This window comes from Cherax quadricarinatus, chromosome 24, assembly GCF_038502225.1.
Source record: "Cherax quadricarinatus isolate ZL_2023a chromosome 24, ASM3850222v1, whole genome shotgun sequence".
NCBI classification, from domain to species: Eukaryota; Metazoa; Arthropoda; class Malacostraca; order Decapoda; family Parastacidae; genus Cherax; species Cherax quadricarinatus.
The window spans coordinates 34,374,078-34,393,079 of record NC_091315.1 but is presented as its reverse complement, the minus strand read 5'-3'; the positions used below and the strand labels follow the sequence as shown (position 1 = coordinate 34,393,079).

The window sequence follows — 19,002 nt, the reverse complement described above, 5'->3', positions numbered from 1 at the left end:
CTTGTTCCTGTCCCTTTTCCTGCCCACCTATACATAGTACTGGCTTCCTCACTCTTTTCTGTTAGTGTGACTTTGTACATGGTCCAAGCTGGACTGAAATGTTGCCGTAAGCTCCTTTCTCCTATGTATGGGCTATCTGTGTATTGTTCCAGTCACAGTATTTGTGCCTTTTTGTTCTTTGCAACAGGTAATATTCCCTGTAAACTACCTCTTACCCTATCTGGTGCATACCATTAGGATAACACCTCTAAAACTGATTAACCATGACTTAGCAATTACCTTTCAGTAGATTTTAGTGATGGGTAAATCAGCAAAAATACCAGGAATCATATGCAGGTAACCTGGAGTAGTGCTGTTACCAGATGGCTACCAATGTCTCACCAGAGGGTCACCTGGCATATCCAAAGATGATCCATTTTCCATCAGATGAGTGACCTAACCACCACAGTGCTACGAATGGAAATGTGTTAGAATAGAGCTGACAGTAATTCCTTTTCCGTCTGTCTGATATCTGCAGCTCAGTAAAGATCTCCACTAACGAAGATGAAAGAAAAAAGGGAGGGAGAGATGGTGGGCATTTAGATTTAATCATGGGAAGAGAAAAGGTGGTCCAGTTCTGCAGATCAAGAGCTCCACCACAAAGGAATCCCCCTTGAAGGTTCAAAACAGAAATATTATCTCACAAATAGTATAGTACAATACCTGAGCTGTTTTTGGTATAAGTACATTTCATATGAAAGGAGGCAGGAGAAAAACAATTTTTCATTTAATATTGTATTTATGAATATAGCACAATCATAACACTTTCAATATATGGATGCTCTTACCTACACCCAGAGGCATTATGTACACAATTATTTACAGTTTTGATCTGGCAAAATAGTAGTTATTAAAATAGTCAATATTGCATATACAAGCAATTGTTTTAAGATGATTTGAACTGATAGATTTAAATCTGACAGAACATGGGAAGTGTTACAGAAAGCTTTAACTTGGATGCACAATACAGAAACTTCACATATCAAGTCACTAAATATCTTATTCAAAGTGTTTAGACTAGAGGAAGCCCTAGTTAAAATAAATCTTGGTAGGTCAAATAAATCTCAGCTGTAGGTCAAACTTACGATCAGTGATATATATGGTAGCAGACTGTAGAAATCTGGACTTTCATATACCAGTTGTAAGTGGAGCCATGCAGCTTCAAGAGTGGGCTCATTCACCTTTGGGTCAAACCCTGGACAATGTTCAGTGAAGCTCAGGTGATGTATGTGATGGCTAATTATGTTAGAAGACAGTGTTTTGTTCTCTGCTTCATTGCTGCTCCTAAAGTGGAGCAGCACTAACCAGAGAACATAACACTATCTTCTTCTAACATTATAATCCATCTGAGCTCCTATGAACATAGTGCATAGTTCGACCCAAAGGTGGAGGAGCCCACTCTTGAAGTTGCATGGCTCCACTTGCAATTGGTTAAAAGTTTTTCCCAGGATTTCTAAAAAAATCCAGACTCCAACCATCTATTTCCATATACTGTAGTGATGAGAAACGTTTGCCCTGCAACCAACACCATAACTTTCTGCACAAACTGTAGATACTGTAATAAAGAATTATGAAAAAAATACTTATTACTGCAGTAAACTATATATTTATCTAGTTAAAACTTACTGTGGTACAATACAAATACAAGTTATAAATTTACCTATTCTTTTGTGATCTGGCATTGCAGCAAATGATTGAGAATTAAATTTTGACATTTTTCATAAGTGATGTACAAATACAGATACACTGATTTAATTATCTGCAGGACTTCAGGAAACTTCTTTAGAATACAAAAAAACAGTAATACAGTGGACCCCCGCATAACGATTACCTCCGAATGTGACCAATTATGTAAGTGTATTTATGTAAGTGCGTTTGTACGTGTATGTTTGGGGGTCTGAAATGGACTAATCTACTTCACAATATTTCTTATGGGAACAAATTCGGTCGGTACTGGCACCTGAACATACTTCTGGAGTGAAAAAATATCGTTAACCGGGGGTCCACTGTAATTTAATTTGTAAGTCCCACTGTAATATGCATCCAGCTAGCTTACAGATGTATGATGGGTGTACATGTGGGGAAGGGTGAAACTGGTACTGCTGTAAGGTCTACACTGCTAAATGCCATTACTTGTACAGTATATTTGAAAATCTGAGCATTTCTGTGATGCAAATTACAATTCTGCATTATTATTATTTAAACCTCTCAATAATACAATGTTTTGGTTAAGCACTTTCTTTGATTAAATAATAATACAACAAAGTAATAAAATCATACTGTAACTACACAACTGAAGGTTACATCCAAAACTCATTTGATTATAAAATATTAAAGTTAACCATATTTTATTTATTTCATGGGGGAAGGAAATGCTAAACCACAAGGGTTATGCAACACCTTGGGGAATGGGAGGCAATCAGATTCAGGCCAAGAAAAGAAAGGGTGGCTCCAAATCTTTGGAGCAAGACCCCTTTACTGACATCAAAGCACCTCACTTGAAGGGTTAACAATAATTAAAATACAATACTCTCATTGCAATAATGGTACATAATAATAAGATGAGTAATTAGACAGGTGCAACACCTAGGTATCTTTATTTGAAGATATACATAGTAGATATAGCATAATCAGTCCCTCAGCCTGGAAGCTAATGTTCAGTATCTTAGTTTCATCAAGATAAGATACTGAACACTGGCTTCTAGGTTGAGAGACTGAATAATCCTGCTAAGCTGAGAGAATGACTATCTCATCATTTCTGTATTGAATTGAAAAAGCCACTAGTTGGATAAATGTCTTCAAATGAAGATACCAGAGTATTGCACATGTTTGATTCCTCAATAAAAATACCATACATTATTATTATTATAATCAAAAAGAAGCGCTAAGCCACAAGGACTATACAGCAAAATACCATACAGTACTATAAACATTTATATGGTGATAAAGCATGATTTGTATTTTTTTGGGCTAAATGCTTAATAAACCAGCTAAAAGCTAGTATAAATCTGTAACCTGAAATGTGTTCATTTTTTTTTCACTAATTCCATGTACTGGCAAGACTAATCAGAGCACAGATGGAAGTTCTTTTTACTATCATTAGCCTATATAAAAAAAAATTGCAATGAAATTTCCCACTTTCATTGGGTGAGGAGGCAAATGCTAGGTGAGGATGGAAGAATACTAGGCATTTCATATTTTTTTAAGGGCAAGCCAGCCAAATGCTTAAGGCACACATACGTTGCAACCTTAACCCCCCCCCCCCCAAAAAAAAAAGTACATACACATGGAACTTTCAGATAAAGGGCAGCTAGAGTGAAACTGATAGGGCATTGAAGATTTGGAAACCGAAGTCTTCACAAAAAAATGTGTAGTTCACTTATTTGGCTAAACTAACATGTTGCTTCATGAGCAAAGTCCAGAGGTTTTGACTAAAACAAACAACACACATACAAAATGTATAAATGTAAAAGCTGTTGCCATATCCTGAATGTGACAAACAAAATACTCTAAATAAACAGCATTATTAAGTAAAATATAGAGGACAACAGTATATTTGAATATCAGATTTTACTCTATATTTTTAATAGTGTTGGCTTAGCGCTTCTTTTTAATTATAATAATAATAATAAATTTAATACAGTGCTGTATGGCTCATATGGGTTTAGTGCTTAATAAGTGTTTAATAAAAGTAATGACATGAAATATGGATTTACAATAAATACAAATGTAAACAAACCCCTTAATAGACATGTATTCTGTAGACTGTTAAAGGGAAGATGAGCAACATTTAAGTGAAAAATTATTTTTAGTACAAAATTTGAAAGAAACCAATGTGTGTGTATACCCCTCAAGAGAGAGTTTTCTTCCTTGAATTGAACCTGTAGCTTGATTGCTAGTGCACTCAGCTCACACACACTGAGATTTTTTTTTTTTGGGGGGGGGGGGGGTCTATCTCCAGTGTGGATGGAAACATTAGGATGCATTTCCTTAAGACACCTGCTGTCCATGTTCACCTAGCAGTAAAATAGGTACCTTAGTGTTAGTCAACTGGTGTGGGTTGCATCCTGGGACAAAATTGACCTAATTTGCCCAAAATGCTCTGCATACCCAGGGGCTTTCTATATAGTAGTATGTCACTGATATTAGCTAGGCCTGGATACTTTATACATGTACTTGTAGAAATAAAGATATTATTATTGAATACCTCTAATTTCCCCAAGTGCTGTAGGGCCCCTACAGGTTTAGCACTTCCCAATTATAATAAAAGTAGTGTATAAAAGAGACAGAGTTGGAGAGTAAAAAAAAATAGAGGGGAGAAAAAAAGATAAGGGGGGAAAAAGAGCAAAAAGGAACTAGAAAATAGCTTAGATACAAGATGAGAACAAAGTGGAAAGGGAGAGAAAGGAGTTGAAAGAAAAGATGGAAATGTGAGAAGGGGTTCCGAAATAGAAGAGACACAAGAAAACAGGATGAGGAGAGAGAGATATAGATAGGTATGGGGAAAATAGAAGAGAAGATAGTGTTCCGAGAAAGATTGAGGCAAGAAAGGGAATGGACAGTAGAGAGTGAGAATTGTGTGTGTGTGTGTGTGTGTGTGTGTGTATCCTAATTCTTAATGGATTTCAGTCTGCCTATTATACTTACTCTTGCAACTGTGTGTAGTGTTTGCCTCCACAACCCATTCATCTAGAATTTTCTAGATATTCCACTTTCTACCTTGAAGATTGAAAAAAAAAAAAAATTTCCTAACCCTTGGCTATATTTCTCATTAGTGGAAAAAGAAAATAAAAGATATGTTGCAGGACGAGCTTTCATTGGTGTACATTTTGGTGTACAACTTCACAAATTAATGAAGTTTTGCATAAAGCAAAATGTCGTCCTTACAAGAGCTTGTTCCCGACATATACCTTTTTCTTCACCATTAGTTCTGGTTGCACTTACTTCTGAACTCTTGTACAGAATCAGCTTATACTGTCTCACTGTATAGGTCATTCCACTTATATATTTAAAAAAAAAAAAAAAAAAAAAAAAAAACGTTTCTTGGATGTCCATCTATGCATAATCAACTAACTAATTATACATGTGTGCACGCATGCATAATTATATAATTCAACTTTGGCACTGTTACACAATTTTTTTTTTTTTTTGTCTATGAAGGAGATTTACCCCAAAACTTTTCCTGCATTTTTTTTTAAGTACAGTACATGATGTACAACATAGTGTAATAATAATAATAGTCACTGCACGTAAGTACGTACGTGTGTGTGGTGTGTGTAAGTGTAGGTGTATGTGGGTCATAAAACACATTTAACTTGTTAAGGATTATAAAAGTTGCATTATTTACTATAATGGCTTATAATTCAGCAGTGCTCATACCTTCAGCAACATCACCAGTAGTGCGACTGACTAGAGTGTAAACAGGAGTCAGCTACAGCTGAAGAACTCTTGATCTTGCACTTTCAGACAAGTCAGAAGGCAATAAATATAATGGTTTACAACTAAATAATCATGAACATATTCCAGTATAAGGGAAAATGAACTTATTTCTAAAGTAGGTAAATGTGAAGGTAACAAGACAGAAATATGAAAAAAAAAAATGACCAAACAGAGAATACAAAGATTTTGAATACAAATGTACTCAAAACAGTAAATGATAATGGATGTCAGTGTGTTGCTCCAGAGAGCACAATATAGAAGGACTGGTGCACCCACAAAGTTATTTGTATGAATTAGTTTCAGAGCAAATTGAGGCAGGAGTGAGCGGCAAGATGTGAGGACTAAAATCCATTCATGATGCTGAGACTCCATTCTATACAAGAAAGGCACTGACTGCTCCTGGAATACATTGTAAAGATGATAATGGACGGGCTGCACAGTAACATGCAACCAGTTCACTTTCTTTTCAAGACTCCAGTCTCCTTAAATACACATTTTTCAAGACCGTCCATGATCCTAGCGATTAGCGGAAGGCTTGATATGTTATCAAAATCACAAAGCTCTTTCATGAATGTAATATAGTATTACTAAGTTTAAAGTAAAAAAAATTGAGCTTTCAACTAATAATTTAGAAGATCCAATGCAAAAACAAAAAAAGTACAGCTGGCACCCTAAAAGGAATGTGTAAAAATCACCTTTGCAACACCTAAAAGTTTCCATGGAAGGGATGATTAAGGACATTTTTGCTGAGTTATTGCTTGTAAATGTTCCTCTTTTAATGTCTGTCATATTATACTTAAGATGTAATGTATTAATCCAAGAGACATTACTTATATATTTGATTGTCAAAGAAAATGCTTGTATAAAATTAACTCATTTCCACAATGACAGCTTATTTTACACTAATTCAAACAGCACTTCCAATGGAATAATTATACCATTAGATGCATGGCAAAACTTTTTTTAAGTTTTCAACTCTTCTAATTTCAATCACCCTTTCTGGTAATACAGGTAATGAAAATATATTTTTCTTATCAAAGGAACCTTTTAGGGTTTTTAAAATAACTGAAATGGTAACCAGCTAACTCAAATTTTAAACTTCAAGACAATCTTGTACTCATTCACCCAAGTTTTTGGCTTAACATTCCAACGACTTACCAAAAATGAGCAGGTATTTGTATGAACATCAACAATATTTACAGAAATGAACAGGAGTAACTTGGCACTCATAAGTTTTAGGAAGTCAAAGTAGTTTCTGATCAATTCCTGACTCTGTCTAGAATATTATATCTAAATAACATCCAGTTCAGGCACTCCTTATTCCAGAAAATATTGCACACTCAGTTCTGAAGTAAAATATTCACATGTCAGCACTCCATATCTAAATTCTTCGCTATTTTCTTCAGCTGATTCCATTAAATTTCAGAGTATCACGTTAATCACATATGGTCATCAGCAACAACTGGGTCAGCATTTGGGTTCAATACTTTATGGAGAGGAAAGGGTGCATAATATACAAAAGGCACTTATATATGCAGTTCTATCTTTGCACTCATGTAGTGTCAGTGCCATTGCAATTTAAGGGTCATTTCGCACACTGAACATGTGATGTTTTAATATATTCAGCCATTTTATCAGCAATTGGCCAAACACAGTGTTCAAAATGTACTTCAGTACAACACTTTTGATTTTTCCTTCTACCATTGGAGTCCAGAATTCATTCTGACTTTGGCTTACCAACCCATTTCCATCACAAAAATCACATTACTCTTATCCAAAAAGGACAGTTAAATCATTAACCTTTTCACTCTCAACAACTGATACTACAAAGTTTGCATGATGTTTAGCATATTTTAATTGCATAGGCAGGAAAGCACATACCAAGTATCCAATAATCATAACATCCCCGAACAAGACACTTCATAAACAGGGCTCTTCATCCAACTGGTACACCACGCTGACGAGACAAGGAATCCCTAGCAGTGTGAAGCCTCCGTACCATACAGTTTTACTCCCACTTGAAGATGGAGAGGAGCATGAGGGGGAGGGGGAGGTGGGGAAGTGTGGGTATTGGTTGGGAATCGATGCAAAGAAGACTGAGAAGAAGTAGAAGACATGGAAGTAATTGAAGGATTGGGAATAGGTGGTGGGGGAGGGGCACGACGCTGACCAACAGGTTTGACTGCAAAGAAAACAAAACATAAATATTGTGCATTACAACAATAAGTAAAAACAATTATCAACAAAATGAAAAACAGAGGTATTATTAATGTGAAGGGTTTACCCTATAAATTACAATATATTTTAAAGAATCAACATCAATGGCAAAACATATCAATAATAACTTCTATATTCAAAAGTAACTTAAATCTACATACGTATATAAAAAATTCAATACAGTTTTGGTGCCATTTAAGAAATCACATGGTAAGAGACGTAATTCAAAATGAAGATAAGGAAAAATTAACACACAAGGGACAATTCCAAGTTGATATTTTGCACACCTTATTTGTTAAGTGGTTTATGGTTAGTACAAAACATTATATATCTTATTTGTAGTATTTTCATCTACAATATGCTCACCTATCCATCTTCACCTTTATTTTCCTAACTCTGAGAAAACAAAATGTTACAATAGTGAGGAAAAATTTCTTGACGTATTCCTTTCTTCTCTAGCTTTCACTTTCACTTAACTCTATACTCTTATCCCTTCCCCATACTTGCTCTTTCCCAAGTGCATTTTTCTTTATATGTCCATAATTCTCCATAGGGAAGTGGAACAAAATTCTTCCTCCGTAAGCCATGCATGTCGTAAGCGGCAACTAAAATGTCGGGAGCAAGAGGCTATTAACCCCTTCTCCTGTATACATTACTAAATTTAAATAGAGAAACTTATGTTTTTCTTTTTGGGTCACCCTGCTTTGGTGGGATGTGGCCAGTACAGTGAACCCAAATGTTTATTTTATCAACCATTTCTTTACCTCTACACTGTTTCCCCTGCACTGTATGACCCTTGTAGGTTCAGTGCTTCTTTTTGATTATAATGATAATACACTATTTCCTGAGTTGCTTTACTCCTTACAAGTCTCATGTCTGCAGTCTGCCTATTTATATTTTTTTTTATATAAAATGTTTCCAGGGTTAAGGACTTAATATTAGCATTATGCCAGATTAATGCAGTATCTACTGTAGGTTAACTTTACCACTGCTGACACAAATATCCGCATACCTAACAATCCGCTTTTTCTTTTAGTATTCTATTAATTTTAAAATAATGCTCCTGATTCATACATCTAAGAATCTGCTTTACCATTCTTATTGAAAATGGTGAACTACACTTCTGCAACTACCCTAACCTGTCTGACAAATAAAAATTACAATGAGAATTTTATGTTTACATTAATCTACAGTGAACCCTCTGGTGGAGACTGACAAGATGCAGACAGTTATAGAGAGACTCGATTGCAATCAAAATTTGTGTAATAAATCAGTTGCTGTCAAAAGAGAGGGAGTCTGTGTCAAAGGTGGGCTGTCAGCAAGGAGGGAAAATAAAGTAAGGGTGTGAGAGCGACTACAACGGAGGAGGAAAATTTTGCGTGCTCATTGATAGACAGGACAATCGAATAGAATATGGGAAATTGAAACTGGAACTAAGCAATTCTCACAAAGTGGAACAGGACGCCTCTCCACGAGATACCCAGGAGTTAGACGAGTGTGTCCGATGCGAAGACGAGAGAGTGTTGTCTCTCAACCTCGGTATCAATGACAAGAAGGCCAGAAACCCAAACTTGGTTTGATAGAATGTAATTTGTTATGAGTCATATCAGACCAATGTTGTTGCCAATGGTTGCAAAGGTGAGTAGAGATTACAGCAAAATAGTAAGAGAATGGAATACAGTGGTACCCTGAGTTTCGAACTACTCACAACTTGACCAATTATGTAAGTGTATTATTGTAATTGCTTTTGTAAGTGTATTTTTGGGGGTCTGAAATGGACTTATGTAATTTACTTTATTACAGCACTCGAACAGCCTTCTGGAACGAAGAAAGTTTGAAACACGGGGTACCACTGTACCTCTATGTGAAACCAGTAGGTCATGTACTGCAGACTGCACAGCAGAGTCTGCCTACTCATTGCCCTGAACATCAACATGATCAGGGACCCAACAGAAAACAATTTCTTTATTTTTGCTAGTAATGCCGCACAACCAAAGTTGTATACAAGGAACTGGGAGGTGAGGTGAATCATTTTTTAATAGCTTGCAAAGCTCTAAATGAGTCTGAGACGATTACAAACACTGAAGTAGGCATAGATAGAATACGGATAATTGCAACGAGAACGGCATACAATTCAGCTGTAAAAGTGCCAGCAGTCTAATAAATGACCATGTACCACACTGTCAGGAAACACTGCTGCAAACCCAACATCATCAAAGGATTTAGAAACAACAGTGTACACTGCAACAGCACGAGAATGAGATCAGAAGTGAATAAGAAAATGAGAGTAAGAAGCAACTGGAGGGATTTGGGCTTTCACACACTGGAATGGGGAAGAACAGACACTAACTGTCGGAACTTCCCAAGGGCAAAGTGAAAAGTTAGAAGCTAAATGAACATATAAAGGGGGCAGCTGAAAAGAACAAGAGCGATTGAAGATGAAGAGAAAAGGGATGGAGTAAACGGGTGGTGAACAAATGATGGACCTCTGGCAACGTCCATTCGTGAGCCATACAGGTGCAATGGAGTATAGGGATGATTGAAAGTCTGGTGAAAGTAATTTGGTGTTTTAGTGCTAGAAAACTTAAACCCATGAGTAGTGGCCCAATGAGAAACACTGTTAACAGCATTCTGAAGTAAGGTTGGTACTAGGCAACAGATGGAACCTGCACAAGCTATAGAGAAGTCATCAATATAGTGACGACCAAATATTAGATGGGAGAACAGATGCTAGATCATTTATACCAAGGAGAAAAAGTGTGGTGCTAAGGATACATCCCTGAGGAACACCTTCAGCTTGGACAAAGTCTGGGTAGAGCAAATTATTAACCTGAACATGGAAATGTCTTTCAGATAAGAAGTTTGCAAGATAAAATGGCAGATTGCCTCAGAGGCCTAAGGAGTGAGCTTGGGCCAAGATGTTATACTTCCAAGTAGTGTCATATGCCTTTCCAAAATTGAAAAAAAGACCGCTATAACGGACTGGTTACTAGCAAAGGCATTACAAACATAGGTATCTGAACAGAGTAAGGGGTCAATAGTGAAGTGGCCCTTATGAACTCCATATTGAGGGGAAAGAGACTAGTGTCTCTAAATACACCCACCATCCGACTTACGACCTGCTCGACTTACGACCACTCGACTTACGACCATGTTTTTTATGCCAAATTTCTGGGAAATAAACAACTATTTTTGTACAGTGTTTATCCTAAACCTTACAGTATAAAATACAGTACTAACAGCATAAAAAGTAAAGTAAAACATGAAATACCAAAATAAAACAATAAAATAAAGTCATTACAAAAATGTTTTGTTGATATTCAGTAGTAAAGTTCGACTTACGACCATTTCGACTTACGACCGGTTTCTCGGAACTGAACTCGGTCGTAAGTCGGATGGTAGGTGTACCACATCACACATCTTTTTACCAGACATTCCATCACCTTGTAAACTGCACTGGTAAGAGCAATGGGACAATAGTGCGAGGTATCATGTCATGAAGTACCTGGCTGAAATATTGCAGGTCCATGGCAGAATGCCCAGTCTGTGGTGCTGCCAACCATATCAAAACATCCTGCAGCCTACCTCCCTCTTGCCTTAAATGTAATGAGGCTCACCAAGCTTATTCTCACTGTTGCCAAGTTTACTTAAAAAAATGGGAAATCCACTGTCTCAAAGAGAAGAAGGTTTCACTTACACCATGGTAGTCTCTCATCTCCACCTCCAAGGAAAACTTCCATGACTTTTATTCTAGTTGCTAAGAGGCCTCCAACCTCAGTGGTCCAGTCTTCCACAATCTCCTCTGTGGTCACAACTTCCCAGTCACCTCTGTATCTAACTTTTTTGCAGTCCTGGACTCTTAGGTCCCTACCTCATCGCCTCAAACTGTTCGAGTCTTCATCTTCTTGCCCACATGTTTCTGTGTCTACAAGACCACCCACATCTACACCTCTTTGCCTCTCTACTTCTCAAGTCTAAAGCATCCCCAGAGTTCAAATCTCCTTTAACCCCTCCTTCACTTATCCTTCCCAAACATTTTTCCTTTCCAGTCTGTGCCTAGTACAGTACCATCATCTCCTGTCCCCTCCCAAGTTTCTTCCTCTCCTGTCCTCTCCCAAGTCTCTTCCCAGGTTACCTCTAACCTCTCATCCCCCCTTCTTTGGTAACTTCCATCATCTCTCCAATCTTTACTCACCCTCTCTCTTCCCCTTCTCTCTCTGATGTTGTACTACCTGCAACTTCTTGTCCTCCGAAACGCTTGAAGCTGTCTCCAAATACGCTGAGGAAACAAAAACGATAGACACTGATCCACCTCCCATCACTCTTCACTTTTCTAAACTATCTACACAACTCCTTTCTTCACAGTATTCTAATCTTTCACTGCTTACTCGTTTACCACTACCTCCACACATAGGCTTTACTAACCCTCCTAGTCCATAGACACCTACTGCTTCATGTTACCAGTTTACTTCTCTTCGCAAATTATGACTTATTTACAATGGAATATTTGAGGCCTTGGGAAATTGGGGTGAGCTTCAGGTGTTGCTCTCCTAGTTTTCCCATTTGTGTCTGCTTACAAGAACCTAAATTATGTTCCACTGTTATCCATCCTGTCTTGGGCTATATTTTATTGCATTCATTGGATCCTTTTCCCGATGGAACTTTTAACCCTTTCGGTGTTGGTCCTGTTATATAATAGCTTTGAAGCCAGTGTTCGTCCCGTAGTACAACTTCTTCAGCTCATTTCACTCAGATAAGCTGCAAGCAGTAAATTTGGGCCTGGATATGAATGGGTCTATGCGGTAAGTGTGCACCATATAAAATAAAATCCTGCAGCACGCAGTGCATAGTAATAAAAAAAAACTGTAGCAGCGTTTTTGGTTTAAAACAGCGACTTTGCGGTGTATTTTCACATGCTTTTTATTGTTGTATTCTCAGTTTCTTGATCTCTTTTGATAAAATGGAAGATATATTACAGAAATAGAGATGATTTTGATTGGTTTCAGGACTGAAAGTAGCTTGAAATTGAACTCAAAGCAGTGGAAATTTTAGATTTTTTCACCAACATTCCAGAGTATACAAATGACGTCACTTGTCCAATGTGTGTCCAGCTTGCCAGTCTAAATACACATTTAGGAATGCATTGACATTATATGATTATTACAATAATGTAGTAGTCTTCATAACGGTAAGTCTTCTATTTTTTTTGTGTGAATAAAAATTCAAAATGGAAAGTGTAATATAAAACGGGCCTGGAGACATGACTAAGGAACAGAGTTAATGTTTTTTTAGTGCTAGGAATGTCTGTTCTATATTCTGGATCCTATTTTAAATAATAAATTTCTGAATTGTGTGTGAAACTGGCCAAATTACCAATTTCTGATTACTTTATTGGGTAGTCAAAATAGGTAAATGGGTGGTTTCCTGTACTCAATCGATAGAAGCAATATACTAGCAAAATAGCTAGTAAATATCACAGACTGCTAACTTCATGAAAGTGTAATTCTGTAAGCTTTCCATTAAATTTCATGCCTTTGGTATCATTACCTTCGGAAAAAGATGATCATTTCATATTTTTTTTTTTTTTTTTTTTTTTTTTTGAAAATTCTTCAGCCCTGGGAGCAAGTTTGCGAGCAGGGGTTGTGACCCTCAAAGCGTTAACCTCATTACTGCAGTTCAACAATGCCATTTATTTTTTAGTAAACTATAAATAAAGAAACATAGCACTCATGAAAATATATTTAAAGCAAAAATAATAAGCAGAAATGTGCAAAACAAACAAAATATTAAAAGCTGGAAGAATTTAAGCCACAACTAAAATGTAGAAATTATAAGTTATTAAATATATCAACAAGTATTTCATACACTGAATCAAATACAGTAGGGCCCCACTTATTGGACAGGTTAGGTTCCAGGCTACCCCTGAAAAGCAGACATTGCCGGAAAGCAGAAAGCCTGCACTTTAAAGGAGGGGTTTGGGATATTGGCAGTTTGGAGGGATATGTTGTGTATCTTTATACGTATATACTTCTAAACTGCTGTATTCTGAGCACCTCTGCAAAAACAGTGATTATGTGTGAGTGAGGTGAAAGTGTTGACTGATGATGAAAGTATTTTCTTTTTGGGGATTTTCTTTCTTTTTGGGTCACCCTGCCTCGGTGGGAGACGGCAGATGCAATAAATATGATATTTATTGCATCTCAGAGTGATTATTATCGCGTATTATTAATATGGTGTCTTCAAGACTAATAAGACACTCTTAGTGATCTTAATGTGTACCTGAACACCAACACAGTGTGAAAGATTATTTAGGTACAGGTACACATAAGTATAATTATCAGATGAGTACAGTGGACCCCCGGTTAACGATATTTTTTCACTCCAGAAGTATGTTCAGGTGCCAGTATTGACTGAATTTGTTCCCATAAGGAATATTGTGAAGTAGATTAGTCCATTTCAGACCCCCAAACATACACGTACAAACGCACTTACATAAATACACTTACATAATTGGTCGCATTCGGAGGTGATCGTTATGCGGGGGTCCACTGTATATACAAAATATGAAATAACTTTAAAACACTCCATGGGGAAGTGGAACAGAATTCTTCCTCCATAAGCCATGCGTGTCATAAGAGGCGACTAAAATGCCAGGAGCAAGAGGCTAGTAACCCCTTCTCCTGTGGCCCAAAAGGAGAAACTTTTGTTTTTCCTTTTGGGCCACCCTGCCTCATTGGGATATGGCTGGTTTGTTGAAAGAAGAACTTTAACCCTTTGACTGTTGCAACCCCAAATCCTGAGGTGTCTCAAAATATATGAAAAAAAAAAAAAATTCTTATGAAATAATAGAATCTTTTAACATAAGAACATAAGAACGAAGGAACACTGCAGAAGGCCTACTGGCCCATGCGAGGCAGGTCCAAGTCTCCTACCGGCTTAAGCCAATGCACCCAACCTAGTCAGGTCAGGTCACATTGACTTAAGGGAGGAACACGGCAACCGACCTGGTAGCACAAGCTATCAGGTCTAACTCACACCCACCCACATCCACTCATGTATTTATCCAACCTAAAGTATGAAATTTGATGGAAGACTTACGGAATTACGCTCTCGCGAAGTTAGCAACCTCGGTGATATTTACGAATCAGTGATTTCGCCTACTTTGAGCTCTATTTTCGGCAAATTCCGTTGTTCCTATCGACCAAACTCATAGCTATTTCTTTAGAACTCCATTTGTACTATCGAATGAGTACAAGAAACTGCCCATTTACCGATTTCAACTACCCAATAAAGTGGTCAGAAATTGGCAATTTGGCCAATTTCATGCAAATTAAAAAATATGCCAATTTCAAAATAGGGTCCAGAATGAACAATGCAGACATTCCTGGCTCTAAAATAACATTTTCTTTGTTCATCAGTCATGTCTCCAGGACCTTCTGATATTACTCTTGCTTTCTATTTTGAATTTTTAATCAAACAAAAAATGGAAGATTTACTGTTATGCAGACTACTGCAATATTGTAATAATTGTATAAATAATGTCAACCCATTCATGACTGCATATTAGAATGGATAGTTGGATGTTTATTGCACAATGACGTCATTTGTTTCCTCTTGAACATTGGCAAAAATCAAACATTTCCCCTACTTTGAGCTCCATTTCAAGGTGCTTTTCATAGTAAAACCAATCAAAATCACCTCCATTTCTATGTTTTCCAGTCTATCAAATGTGACTACGAAAACGAGAATATAACCATAAAAACTATGTGAAAATACACCTCAAAGTTGGCGTTTTAATCCAAAAACACAGTTGGAGTTTTTTTTTCTCATCATGCACTGCTTGCTGCAGGATTTTTTTTTTATACTGCACACACTGACCATACAGACCCATTCTCTCACATGTGGGCCTACCAGCTTTCTCCAGCTTGATTAGAAACCGCTAGAATTTTCGAGTATACGTATATACGTCAAACACATTGGATCATAAGACATATATATGACCAAAACAGTCAAAGGGTTAAAACATTTGAAATTTTGGAAAGTTTCCAGACATAATGGAGATATGTACTCACGGAAAATGTAAACAAACTGAATGGCGTGCAGTGACTGTATAAAGAGTCAGGACCGGGGAGCTGTATAGTGAGTTTTGATTATAATTTGAAATGTCTGTATTAGTGGAACATCATAAAGTGGGGCCCTACTGTACTATCATTGCTTTTAAATTTCTTGTGAGATCACTGCATTTAATAAAGTTTTAACATGTAACAAACACAACACTTAACTTATAAATACAATTAAAAACTTTTACTCTTATGCAGGATATGTTTTAGCATTTTTTCAAAGAAATACATCAAAGGATTTGCTACATGCTTGCTAATTTCCTTACTGAAATTAGCTACTTCCATTGTTTGTATTCAACAGCTTTGAAAAGTAAATTAAGTTGACACAAAATATGGTTTAGTAGGACAAACATACCACAGAAAAATTACAAGTTTTTTGTATTCAAATCATGTGGCAATAACAATATATTCACTTAAGAAAGCAAATAAATTATTTATGATAAAGTGTAGACTAAAACTGCAATGCCAACATGAAAATAAATAATGTTAAAGACATGTTCTGAGAACAGATTGGTCAGCAAAGAAATCATAAACATAGCCCCACTCCACAAACGTGACAGCAAAGTAAATGCAAAAAGCTATAAACTGATACCACTGATGCTCCACAATATCAAAATCTTTGAAGAAATTTTAAGGAGCAAGATTCCTAAACACATGTAATCACAACAGTTGCATAACAGGGCAATATCAGTATAGAGTAGGTCAACCCTGCCTCTCACAGTTGCTGGACCAGTATGACATGGTCTTGGATGCACTGGAAGACATACAAAATGCAGATAATCTTGGCAATAATCTTTTAGACAGTTGTGACTATGGTGTAACAGTGTATAAAAATCATGAAAAAGGAACTGCAAAATCAGGAAGATGAATTTTTCATTAATAAATGAGATGCAAAGAGTAAAGGTCAACAAAGTAAAATAAGAGGCTGTCACAGTGAAAACACTATTCCTCAAGACACGGTATTTTCCCCAATTCTCTTTCCTATTCTTATATCTAACATAGACAAAGTCATAGCACTGTATCATCTTTTACAGATAATAGAATCTGTATGAGAGTGGTATCCACTGAGGATAAAGCAAGTCTCCAAAGTTGATATTAACCAGATATTCCAATGAGCCACAAAAAATGTGATGTTCATTGATGAGAAATTTCAGTTACTCCATATGGAAAATTGAAGAATTAAATACTGAAAAAAAAGAGTATAAAACAAGTTCAAACCACTCAATACAGGGGAGAGAAATATGAGGGACTTGAAAGTAATAATATCAGATCCTGAGTTCAAGGATTACAACAGTGTTACTCAGATCCCATGTTCAAGTATTACAACTGAGTTTCTATCACAAATGTGAGGAGACTGATAGGCTAGGCTAGCTTACTAGAACTTTTAAAACTAGTGAAGCCAAACCAATTATTTTCTAGACTGGAATATTGTTTCATAATAACAGCCCATAAGGCAGGTAAATAAATTGCAGAATGAAAGGTTGTACTGAGAGCCTTCATTACTCTCATAAATTCTGTTAAGCATCTAAATTATTGGAATGCCTTAGGTCCCTTGAACTGTACTTTCTGACAAATAAGAAAAATACCTCATAATTTAGAGAATCTAAAGTATCTGAGCATTAGGTGTGTCAACCTGGAACATGTGTAGAATAATTATTAAATCTAATTCTTGACTAATCTCTACCAAACAAATATGAGGCCACCACACATACACTAAATGAATATATGTATGCAGAAAATCAAGTAGTTAATAAAAAGAGACAAAAAAATAATTTCTGTTAGTAAAGTAGAGGAATGTGTCTGGTGCAAATGGGAAGTGGAACTGTCTGGTGGTGAGAAAGGAAAAGTATGGTAGAGGAGGTGGAGTATATTAAGAAATGGGAATTTGCTAGGGAAAAGAGAAAATCTGATGGGAGAAGGGAAAGAAGTGGAGAAAGTTTGTTTGGGAAAGGTAAAAAAGAGTAACCCTAAATATAAGATTTGATTTTCAAAGTCAAGAGAATTCTGAAAGTGTAATTTCAGAATAGAAATGATACATGACATCTTGATCACAAGCAAATGTGAACCATATAATCACTTAAATGCAGTAAGCAATAAGGCATACAAGAGAAACCCTTGGCTTTTAACAAAGCAATAAGGTATACAAGAGAAAGCCTTTGCTTTAAATAAAGCAATAAGGTATATAAAAGAAAGCTTTGGCTTTTAACAAAGTTTAAGATTACCTGCTAAAATCATCTAGCCGTTGGCAGTTGATAATCAATGCAGATATAAAGTAATCTACTGTAAAATAGAAAAATCCTCTCAAATACTTTTAAGCATTTGGACAGCTGCTGAAAAATACTTAAGTTAAGAAACCAAATCACTGATAATATACAATCACAGGAAAAAAATAAACATGTGAGCAAGTTCATATAATAACAGAATCATGGAATATATTGTAGAAATAATAGCCCTTGTGGTTTAGCACTTCTTTTTGATTATAATAGTAATTGTAGAAATAAGGCATTTCTAGAATACATATCTAGGTTAAGGTAAGCACCAAAGCTAGAGGTAAACATTAAAATCCACCATGTCAATTACTACCCTGAACCTTGATATAAACATACATACCAGCAGCCAAATACTACCCCCTTCCCTCACTCGCTCATCCATACATTTTTTTTTTTCTGCCTCTGTCCCTATACTCCTTTATATTAATATACAAAAGTGGTAAGGAGAAGTGCTTCTTTCACTATTAGTTATTTTTACAGAATTACATATGTTGCTGTGAAGTCTTTCATTATGTACATTACATCTATGCATATGACTGGTTTGTTGAAAGACAGAAAGAAGATTTTTAAAATTAATGAAATGCAGAAATGAATAAACACTTAGGTATTGTGCTTATTAAGTACATTCACAAGCATGTATGCATGTACGTCTACCTAAAGTACAGTACTGTACTTGAGCAACATGTACACATTTTGTGCATTTGTATATATGAGCTGCATATACAAAACATAAAGAACTAAGCAAAATAATAATAAGTATGTCAGAAACAAAAAAAAACCACCATCTTTAACGGTGACTTAGATTAAGCATGTTAATGTTCACTCAGGTCAAGAATAAGGAAAAATGGCTGTGTCAGGATATAAAGAAAAATACACACTACAAGGTTACACCAGTCAGACTAAGACCTAGCAAAGGA

At 36.2% G+C, this 19,002-nt stretch overlaps 1 protein-coding gene across 1 annotated transcript in view; it reads right to left on the bottom strand.

Moving 5' to 3' along the window:
- Window positions 1-758: 758 nt before the first annotated feature.
- Window positions 759-19,002, bottom strand: part of LOC128690760 (WAS/WASL-interacting protein family member 1-like) — a 169,535-nt gene continuing 151,291 nt past the window's right edge. Inside the window, exon 12 of the mRNA XM_070088323.1 lies at window positions 759-7,660. Within this exon, the coding sequence (XP_069944424.1) occupies window positions 7,455-7,660 (206 nt within the window). The 3' untranslated portion in view covers window positions 759-7,454. The remainder of the gene's footprint in view (window positions 7,661-19,002) is intronic.